The sequence below is a fragment of the Salvelinus fontinalis genome, chromosome 8, assembly GCF_029448725.1.
Source record: "Salvelinus fontinalis isolate EN_2023a chromosome 8, ASM2944872v1, whole genome shotgun sequence".
Lineage (NCBI taxonomy): Eukaryota > Metazoa > Chordata > Actinopteri > Salmoniformes > Salmonidae > Salvelinus > Salvelinus fontinalis.
In genome coordinates, this window is record NC_074672.1 from 49,820,850 (window position 1) to 49,832,776 (window position 11,927).

An 11,927-nucleotide genomic window follows, 5' to 3' on the forward strand; every position below is an offset into this window, starting at 1 on the left:
TGTACATCTTTATAACGTATCCTACTGTATATCAACAGATCATTATGTTGTCCATCTTTAGAACGTATCCTACTGTTTACCAACAGATCATTATGTTGTCCATCTTTATAACGTACCCTACTGTTTACCAACAGATCATTATGTTGTCCATCTTTATAACGTATCCTACTGTTTACCAACAGATCATTATGTTGTCCATCTTTAGAACGTATCCTACTGTTTACCAACAGATCATTATGTTGTCCATCTTTAGAACGTATCCTACTGTTTACCAACAGATCATTATGTTGTCCATCTTTATAACGTACCCTACTGTTTACCAACAGATCATTATGTTGTCCATCTTTATAACGTACCCTACTGTTTACCAACAGATCATTATGTTGTCCATCTTTATAACGTATCCTACTGTTTACCAACAGATCATTATGTTGTCCATCTTTATAACACGTATCCTACTGTTTACCAATAGATCATTATGTTGTCCATCTTTATAACACGTATCCTACTGTTTACCAACAGAGCATTATGTTGTCCATCTTTATAACACGTATCCTACTGTATATCAACAGATCATTATGTTGTCCATCTTTAGAACACGTATCCTACTGTTTACCAACAGATCATTATGTTGTCCATCTTTATAACGTATCCTACTGTTTACCAACAGATCATTATGTTGTCCATCTTTATAACACGTATCGTACTGTTTACCAACAGATCATTATGTTGTCCATCTTTATAACGTATCCTACTGTTTACCAACAGATCATTATGTTGTCCATCTTTAGAACAAGTATCCTACTGTTTACCAACAGATCATTATGTTGTCCATCTTTAGAACGTATCCTACTGTTTACCAACAGATCATTATGTTGTCCATCTTTATAACACGTATCCTACTGTTTACCAATAGATCATTATGTTGTCCATCTTTATAACGTATCCTACTGTTTACCAACAGATCATTATGTTGTCCATCTTTATAACACGTATCCTACTGTATATCAACAGATCATTATGTTGTCCATCTTTAGAACACGTATCCTACTGTTTACCAACAGATCATTATGTTGTCCATCTTTATAACGTATCCTACTGTTTACCAACAGATCATTATGTTGTCCATCTTTATAACACGTATCGTACTGTTTACCAACAGATCATTATGTTGTCCATCTTTATAACGTATCCTACTGTTTACCAACAGATCATTATGTTGTCCATCTTTATAACGTATCCTACTGTTTACCAACAGATCATTATGTTGTCCATCTTTAGAACAAGTATCCTACTGTTTACCAACAGATCATTATGTTGTCCATCTTTAGAACGTATCCTACTGTTTACCAACAGATCATTATGTTGTCCATCTTTATAACACGTATCCTACTGTTTACCAACAGATCATTATGTTGTCCATCTTTATAACGTATCCTACTGTTTACCAACAGATCATTATGTTGTCCATCTTTATAACGTATCCTACTGTTTACCAACAGATCATTATGTTCTCCATCTTTATAACGTATCCTACTGTTTACCAACAGATCATTATGTTGTCCATCTTTATAACGTATCCTACTGTTTACCAACAGATCTTTATGTTGTCCATCTTTATAACGTATCCTACTGTTTACCAACAGATCATTATGTTGTCCATCTTTATAACGTATCCTACTGTTTACCAACAGATCATTATGTTCTCCATCTTTATAACGTATCCTACTGTTTACCAACAGATCATTATGTTGTCCATCTTTATAACGTATCCTACTGTTTACCAACAGATCATTATGTTGTCCATCTTTATAACGTATCCTACTGTTTACCAACAGATCATTATGTTGTCCATCTTTATAACACGTATCGTACTGTTTACCAACAGATCATTATGTTCTCCATCTTTATAACGTATCCTACTGTATACCAACAGATCATTATGTTGTCCATCTTTATAACGTATCCTACTGTTTACCAACAGATCATTATGTTGTCCATCTTTATAACGTATCCTACTGTTTACCAACAGATCATTATGTTGTCCATCTTTATAACACGTATCGTACTGTTTACCAACAGATCATTATGTTGTCCATCTTTATAACGTATCCTACTGTTTACCAACAGATCATTATGTTGTCCATCTTTATAACGTATCCTACTGTATACCAACAGATCATTATGTTGTCCATCTTTATAACGTATCCTACTGTTTACCAACAGATCATTATGTTGTCCATCTTTATAACGTATCCTACTGTTTACCAACAGATCATTAATGTATATCAATGTGTGTTCAGGCATCATGGACAGCACTGTGTTGGAGCTGAGGCAGGTTGTCGCGGTAACCGGAGACGGGACAAATGACGGGCCGGCACTGAAGAAGGCCGACGTGGGCTTTGCCATGGTAACGCCCTGCTCAAACTGTTATGGGTTGTCGCTGCCGAGACACTGTAATATTTTGAATGGGAAACACTAACTTGTATTAAAGATGCATTTATTGGCACCACCAGCACTTTACAATGTGCAATGGAGCAGATTTATCTGTTTGCTCATTTTAAAACTGGTTGAATGGCTATTTTCACCCTGTTGGCACCAACAATTTACTACAGATATATCTGTGTACTTGTGAAGTTCTTTCAATTTTAGAAGAAATAGTGACTTGTGCAACGAGGCCAATATATTTGACCTCACCTGTACATCATTTACGTAAACTCTTAATCTCTCTCTCTCTCTCAATTCAATTTTCAATTCAATTTGCTTTATTGGCATGACGTAACAATGTACATATTGCCAAAGCTCTCTCTCTCTCTCTCTCTCTCTCTCTCTCTCTCTCTCTCTCTCTCTCTCTCTCTCTCTCTCTCTCTCTCTCTCTCTCTCTCTCTCTCTCTCTCTCTCTCTCTCTCTCTCTCTCTCTCTCTCTCTCTCTCTCTCTCTGTCTCTCTCTCTCTCTCTGTCTCTCTGTCTCTCTGTCTCTCTGTCTCTCTCTCTCTCTCTCTCTCTCTCTCTCTGTCTCTCTGTCTCTCTGTCTCTCTGTCTCTCTGTCCCTCTCTCTCTCTCTCTCTCTCTCTCTCTCTCCTACTCACTCACTCTCTCTCTCTCTCTCCTACTCACTCTCTCTCTCTATCTCCCCCCCTCTCTCTCTCTCTCTCTCTCCCTCTCTTTCTCTCTCTCTCTCTCTCTCTCTTTCTCTCTCTCTCTCTCTCTCTCTCTCTCAATTTAATTCAAGGGGCTTTATTGTCATGGCAAACTATTGTTAACATTGTCAAAGCAAGAGAAGTATTTAATAAACAAAAGTGAAATAAACAATAAAAAGTGAACTGTAAATATTATACTCACACAAGATCTGAAATAATAGAGACATTACAAATGTCATATATAGTGTTGTAACAATGTCCAAATAGTTAAAGTACAAAGGGGAAACTAAATAAACATAAATATTGGTTGTATTTACAATGTTGTTTGTTCTTCACTGGTTGACCTTTTCTTGTGGCAACAGGTCACACATCTTGCTGCAGTGAAGGCACACTGTGGAATTTCACCCAGTAGATATGGGAGTATATCGAAACTGGATTTGTTTTTGAAATCTTTGTGGATCTGTGTAATCTGAGGGAAATATGTGTCTCTAATATGGTCATACATGTGTCTCTCTCTCTCTCTCTTTGGTTTTGTCTCTCCCTCGTTCTTCATATTTCTCTCTGTTTACCCCATCCATACCTCTTCTCTCTCTGCAGGATATAGATGGTATTAAACCATACCTCTTCTCTCTCTGCAGGGTATAGATGGTATTAAACCATACCTCTTCTCTCTCTCCAGGGTATAGATGGTATTAAACCATACATCTTCTCTCTCTCCAGGATATAGATGGTATTAAACCATACCTCTTCTCTCTCTCCAGGGTATAGATGGTATTAAACCATACATCTTCTCTCTCTCCAGGATATAGATGGTATTAAACCATACATCTTCTCTCTCTCCAGGATATAGATGGTATTAAACCATACCTCTTCTCTCTCTCCAGGGTATAGATGGTATTAAACCATACCTCTTCTCTCTCTCCAGGATATAGATGGTATTAAACCATACCTCTTCTCTCTCCAGGGTATAGATGGTATTAAACCATACCTCTTCTCTCTCTGCAGGGTATAGATGGTATTAAACCATACCTCTTCTCTCTCTGCAGGGTATAGATGGTATTAAACCATACCTCTTCTCTCTCTCCAGGGTATAGATGGTATTAAACCATACCTCTTCTCTCTCTGCAGGATATAGATGGTATTAAACCATACCTCTTCTCTCTCTGCAGGGTATAGATGGTATTAAACCATACCTCTTCTCTCTCTGCAGGGTATAGATGGTATTAAACCATACCTCTTCTCTCTCTGCAGGGTATAGATGGTATTAAACCATACCTCTTCTCTCTCTCCAGGGTATAGATGGTATTAAACCATACCTCTTCTCTCTCTCCAGGATATAGATGGTATTAAACCATACCTCTTCTCTCTCCAGGATATAGATGGTATTAAACCATACCTCTTCTCTCTCTCCAGGGTATAGATGGTATTAAACCATACCTCTTCTCTCTCCAGGATATAGACGGTATTAAACCATACCTCTTCTCTCTCTCCAGGATATAGATGGTATTAAACCATACCTCTTCTCTCTCTCCAGGATATAGATGGTATTAAACCATACCTCTTCTCTCTCTCCAGGGTATAGATGGTATTAAACCATACCTCTTCTCTCTCTCCAGGATATAGATGGTATTAAACCATACCTCTTCTCTCTCTCCAGGATATAGATGGTATTAAACCATACCTCTTCTCTCTCTCCAGGATATAGATGGTATTAAACCATACCTCTTCTCTCTCTCCAGGGTATAGATGGTATTAAACCATACCTCTTCTCTCTCTCCAGGATATAGATGGTATTAAACCATACCTCTTCTCTCTCTCCAGGATATAGATGGTATTAAACCATACCTCTTCTCTCTCTGCAGGGTATAGATGGTATTAAACCATACCTCTTCTCTCTCTCCAGGGTATAGATGGTATTAAACCATACCTCTTCTCTCTCTGCAGGGTATAGATGGTATTAAACCATACCTCTTCTCTCTCTGCAGGGTATAGATGGTATTAAACCATACCTCTTCTCTCTCTCCAGGATATAGATGGTATTAAACCATACCTCTTCTCTCTCTGCAGGGTATAGATGGTATTAAACCATACCTCTTCTCTCTGCAGGGTATAGATGGTATTAAACCATACCTCTTCTCTCTCTGCAGGGTATAGATGGTATTAAACCATACCTCTTCTCTCTCTCCAGGGTATAGATGGTATTAAACCATACCTCTTCTCTCTGCAGGGTATAGATGGTATTAAACCATACCTCTTCTCTCTCTCCAGGGTATAGATGGTATTAAACCATACCTCTTCTCTCTCTCCAGGGTATAGATGGTATTAAACCATACCTCTTCTCTCTCTGCAGGGTATAGATGGTATTAAACCATACCTCTTCTCTCTCCAGGGTATAGATGGTATTAAACCATACCTCTTCTCTCTCTGCAGGGTATAGATGGTATTAAACCATACCTCTTCTCTCTCTGCAGGATATAGATGGTATTAAACCATACCTCTTCTCTCTCTGCAGGGTATAGATGGTATTAAACCATACCTCTTCTCTCTCTGCAGGGTATAGATGGTATTAAACCATACCTCTTCTCTCTCTGCAGGGTATAGATGGTATTAAACCATACCTCTTCTCTCTCTGCAGGGTATAGATGGTATTAAACCATACCTCTTCTCTCTCTGCAGGATATAGATGGTATTAAACCATACCTCTTCTCTCTCTCCAGGGTATAGATGGTATTAAACCATACCTCTTCTCTCTCTGCAGGGTATAGATGGTATTAAACCATACCTCTTCTCTCTCTGCAGGGTATAGATGGTATTAAACCATACCTCTTCTCTCTCTGCAGGGTATAGATGGTATTAAACCATACCTCTTCTCTCTCTCCAGGGTATAGATGGTATTAAACCATACCTCTTCTCTCTCTGCAGGGTATAGATGGTATTAAACCATACCTCTTCTCTCTCTGCAGGATATAGATGGTATTAAACCATACCTCTTCTCTCTGCAGGATATAGATGGTATTAAACCATACCTCTTCTCTCTCTCCAGGGTATAGATGGTATTAAACCATACCTCTTCTCTCTCCAGGATATAGATGGTATTAAACCATACCTCTTCTCTCTCTCCAGGGTATAGATGGTATTAAACCATACCTCTTTTCTCTCTCCAGGGTATAGCCGGTACAGACGTGGCCAAGGAGGCGTCTGACATCATATTAACGGACGATAACTTCAGCAGCATAGTGAAGGCTGTGATGTGGGGGAGGAATGTCTACGACAGCATCTCCAAGTTCCTCCAGTTCCAGCTGACTGTCAACGTGGTGGCTGTCATAGTGGCCTTCACTGGGGCCTGCATCACACAGGTAACACACACACAGCTGACTGTCAACGTGGTGTCTGTCATAGTGGCCTTCACTGGGGCCTGCATCACACAGGTAACACACACAGCTGACTGTCAACGTGGTGGCTGTCATAGTGGCCTTCACTGGGGCCTGCATCACACAGGTAACAAACACACACAGCTGACTGTCAACGTGGTGGCTGTCATAGTGGCCTTCACTGGGGCCTGCATCACACAGGTAACAAACACACAGCTGACTGTCAACGTGGTGGCTGTCATAGTGGCCTTCACTGGGGCCTGCATCACACAGGTAACACACACACAGCTGACTGTCAACGTGGTGGCTGTCATAGTGGCCTTCACTGGGGCCTGCATCACACAGGTAACAAACACACAGCTGACTGTCAACGTGGTGGCTGTCATAGTGGCCTTCACTGGGGCCTGCATCACACAGGTAACAAACACACAGCTGACTGTCAACGTGGTGGCTGTCATAGTGGCCTTCACTGGGGCCTGCATCACACAGGTAACACACACACAGCTGACTGTCAACGTGGTGGCTGTCATAGTGGCCTTCACTGGGGCCTGCATCACACAGGTAACAAACACACACAGCTGACTGTCAACGTGGTGGCTGTCATAGTGGCCTTCACTGGGGCCTGCATCACACAGGTAACAAACACACAGCTGACTGTCAACATGGTGGCTGTCATAGTGGCCTTCACTGGGGCCTGCATCACACAGGTAACAAACACACAGCTGACTGTCAACGTGGTGGCTGTCATAGTGGCCTTCACTGGGGCCTGCATCACACAGGTAACAAACACACAGCTGACTGTCAACGTGGTGGCTGTCATAGTGGCCTTCACTGGGGCCTGCATCACACAGGTAACAAACACACAGCTGACTGTCAACGTGGTGGCTGTCATAGTGGCCTTCACTGGGGCCTGCATCACACAGGTAACAAACACACAGCTGACTGTCAACGTGGTGACTGTCATAGTGGCCTTCACTGGGGCCTGCATCACACAGGTAACACACACACAGCTGACTGTCAACGTGGTGGCTGTCATAGTGGCCTTCACTGGGGCCTGCATCACACAGGTAACAAACACACACAGCTGACTGTCAACGTGGTGGCTGTCATAGTGGCCTTCACTGGGGCCTGCATCACACAGGTAACAAACACACAGCTGACTGTCAACGTGGTGGCTGTCATAGTGGCCTTCACTGGGGCCTGCATCACACAGGTAACAAACACACACAGCTGACTGTCAACGTGGTGTCTGTCATAGTGGCCTTCACTGGGGCCTGCATCACACAGGTAACAAACACACAGCTGACTGTCAACATGGTGGCTGTCATAGTGGCCTTCACTGGGGCCTGCATCACACAGGTAACACACACAGCTGACTGTCAACGTGGTGGCTGTCATAGTGGCCTTCACTGGGGCCTGCATCACACAGGTAACAAACACACAGCTGACTGTCAACGTGGTGTCTGCCATAGTGGCCTTCACTGGGGCCTGCATCACACAGGTAACACACACACAGCTGACTGTCAACGTGGTGGCTGTCATAGTGGCCTTCACTGGGGCCTGCATCACACAGGTAACAAACACACAGCTGACTGTCAACGTGGTGGCTGTCATAGTGGCCTTCACTGGGGCCTGCATCACACAGGTAACAAACACACAGCTGACTGTCAACGTGGTGGCTGTCATAGTGGCCTTCACTGGGGCCTGCATCACACAGGTAACAAACACACAGCTGACTGTCAACGTGGTGGCTGTCATAGTGGCCTTCACTGGGGCCTGCATCACACAGGTAACAAACACACACAGCTGACTGTCAACGTGGTGGCTGTCATAGTGGCCTTCACTGGGGCCTGCATCACACAGGTAACAAACACACAGCTGACTGTCAACATGGTGGCTGTCATAGTGGCCTTCACTGGGGCCTGCATCACACAGGTAACAAACACACAGCTGACTGTCAACGTGGTGTCTGTCATAGTGGCCTTCACTGGGGCCTGCATCACACAGGTAACACACACAGCTGACTGTCAACGTGGTGGCTGTCATAGTGGCCTTCACTGGGGCCTGCATCACACAGGTAACAAACACACAGCTGACTGTCAACGTGGTGTCTGCCATAGTGGCCTTCACTGGGGCCTGCATCACACAGGTAACAAACACACACAGCTGACTGTCAACGTGGTGTCTGTCATAGTGGCCTTCACTGGGGCCTGCATCACACAGGTAACAAACACACAGCTGACTGTCAACGTGGTGGCTGTCATAGTGGCCTTCACTGGGGCCTGCATCACACAGGTAACAAACACACAGCTGACGGGGGGTCACGTGATGCCGCGGAGCTGAGCAGACGTTGACAAACCGGGCTCTTCAAAGTTATTCTATTATTACCTAAATAACAACGTTGAAACAATATTCTAACATCGGCTGATAAATTGTCAAGTACTTACCTTCCCAAATAGCCATGGACCGCCGAAAGAGAGGCAAGAAGGACGACCAAAACGTCGTTGACTCCCAAGATAACGATAACGCTAGCAAGATTAGCATTAGCCCTCATAACTCAAACGACAGTTCCAGACTGTTGCTCTCGGCCTCGTGCGAGCCTGCCGACATGCTGGCTACTCTCCTCCGGGAAATTCAGGATGGTAACAAAGGTCTTTCTATGAAAATCGATAAGAGAACGGCCGAACTCCATTCTTCCATTGACGACCTGAAATCCTCCATGAATGATCTCCTTTTGAGAACGACTGAGGCAGAGTTGCGCATTAGCACAGTTGAAGACACCATCGCTCGACATGACCAGGTCTTGATACAACTGCAAAAGGACAATGCCTACCTCAAAAACAAGGTAGATCAGATGGAGAACCAGAGCAGACGTAGTAATATCCGTGTCGTGGGATTGAAAGAGGACAGCGAGGGCCGTGACCCGGTCCGTTTCTTCACTCAATGGATCCCGGATGTCCTAGGCACAATCAACTTCACCAAGCCACTGGAAATCGAACGCGCCCACAGAACATCAGCGCCGAAACCCCGGCCAGATGAGCCCCCACGGGCCGTCCTGGTCAGGTTTCTCCGTTTCCAAGACAGAGAGAAGGTACTGCAACTCGCAAGAGCCAAAGGGGACATAACCATTGATGGCAAGAGGGTCAGCCTTTTCCCGGATATGAGCGCGGATCTCGCAAGACGTCGCAAGCAGTTCAGACCTGCCGCCAAGGCACTGAAGGAGAAGAACATCATCGGCTACCTCATCCACCCTGCGCGGATGAAAGTTCAGTACAACGGTCGAAGCCATCTCTTCAACACGCCGGGAGAAGTGTACACTTTTCTCAAAGAACTGAGCAACGTCTGAGCCAGAACGGTCTCTTTGGGGGATAAGATGCAGTTTGTTTGTTTTCTCTTTTCCGGACTGAACCGCTGATATCCTCCTGGTCGCTATAATTGGTTTGTACATTTTCAACTAACCGTATCTTTCCGGGGTGAGTTCTATTACATTTACAGGAGAGTATATTTTGGTTTAGTACATATCACTGGGCGAAGCAAATAAGTGGGTTTTGGCCCACTGCTTTCCCCCTCATTTATGTTAATCTTTCGAAAAGAGACTCAAGCAGCCCTTACCGTGGGCAGTAAATATTCAGCCATAAATGTCTATTCACAACGTTTGTTTTCAATTTAGAGAGCTCGCAGGTTTTAGTTTACGCCAAGGTTTAGCTAGTAAGAGCAAGATGGAAAGCGAGCAGCAATGTATCTCTACAAGTGTATTCATGTTTGATTGTTGGGATTGTGGTTTTAGCCTAACAATCGGGGTGGGTGGGATTCTTTATTTTTTTCCCCTTTTTTCTATGTTTATTGTTTCCTTCCTAAAGAGACACATAGGTCACTTCTGTGTTCAAACCAATGTTGAAACATTTCCTAACTATCTTCATATGATAGATTTCCATTCAGTTACATATTTGAAACCCTACTATGCTTAATCCACTAAAATATGTCACATTCAATGTAAAAGGTCTTAACAGCCCGATTAAAAGGAAGAGAGTCTATACATACCTTAAGAAATTAAAGGCTGACATCGTGTTTTTACAAGAAACACATCTTACAGCCAGTGAACACAAGAAATTGAAGAGGGAATGGGTAGGACAAGTTTTTGCGTCCTCTTTTAACTCCAAAGCAAGAGGAACTGCAATTTTGATAAGTAGACACATCCCCTTCTGCGTTAGCAACACCATCTCTGATCCCTCTGGCAGGTTTGTTTTGGTGCAGGGGCATATGTTTTCAGAGTCTTGGACCCTATTGAATATTTATGCTCCTAACTTCGATGACCATATGTTTATTCAGAATGTCTTTCTTCAGGTCGCTCAAGCACCACCAGGATGGTTACTGGTTGGAGGAGATTTTAATTTTTGTTTAGATACAGTTCTTGATAGGTCCTCTGATAAACCCTCACTTCTTACCAAAGCAAGCAAGCTCACCATGTCATTCATGAAAGATCTCAATTTACTAGACATCTGGAGACAGTTGCACCCACAGGATAGGGACTACTCTTTTTATTCACACCCACACAAGACACACACACGCATAGATAACTTTTTACTGTCGACACAACTGTTTCATAGAGTGTTAGATGTCGAGTATCTCCCCAGATTGCTTAGTGACCATTCTCCCCTGGTATTATCAATCTCCATTCCTACCAAGGTAAATGGAGCATATAGATGGAGACTAAATTCTACACTCCTAAAGCAACCTGAATTTTGTGCATTCATCAAAGAGCAGATCAATATTTTCACTTTGACAAACAAACCCTCTGCTCCTGACAGTTTCATTCTTTGGGACACATTGAAGGCCTATCTGAGGGGACAGATCATTTCCTATACTAAAGGGCTGAAGAGAAAACACTGTGCGGAAATGAGTGCCCTTGAATCTGAAATCTCAGAGCTAGAGAAAACCTACCAAAGAGGCCCAACTAAAGATCTATACAGGCTTTTGGTAAATAAAAAACTGAAATATAATATTCTGAACACATATCAAGCTGAGAGGGCCATCACTAAATCAAAACAGCGTTATTACGAGCTTGGAGAGAAAGCACACAAAGTATTGGCATGGCAACTGAAAGCAGAGGAAAGTAAGAGGACAATTAATGCTATAGAAACTCTCACTAATGAGATATCTTTCGACCCTACTGAAATTAATAATACTTTTAAGAAATACTATGAAGACCTCTACACTTCCCAATCAAGCGATGATCTATCAGAGATCGACTCCTTTCTCTCCTCTCTCAACCTCCCATGCCTGTCAGGGGAAGACAGCGAGCGCCTGAGTGAACACTTCTCAGTTCCTGAATTGTTGGAGGCCATTAAATCCTTACCTTCTAATAAATCTCCTGGGGAGGATGGCTTCCCTCCAGAGTTCTATAAAGAATTTAGGG

The 11,927-nt window shown here is 43.0% G+C and overlaps 1 protein-coding gene across 1 annotated transcript in view; it reads left to right on the top strand.

Moving 5' to 3' along the window:
- The window catches only part of LOC129861374 (plasma membrane calcium-transporting ATPase 2-like), a 168,137-nt gene that overhangs the window by 124,802 nt on the left and 31,408 nt on the right, over positions 1–11,927 (top strand). The window contains exons 20-21 of the mRNA XM_055932757.1: positions 2,304–2,410; positions 6,305–6,496. Coding sequence (XP_055788732.1) covers positions 2,304–2,410; positions 6,305–6,496 — 299 coding nt within the window. The remainder of the gene's footprint in view (positions 1–2,303; positions 2,411–6,304; positions 6,497–11,927) is intronic.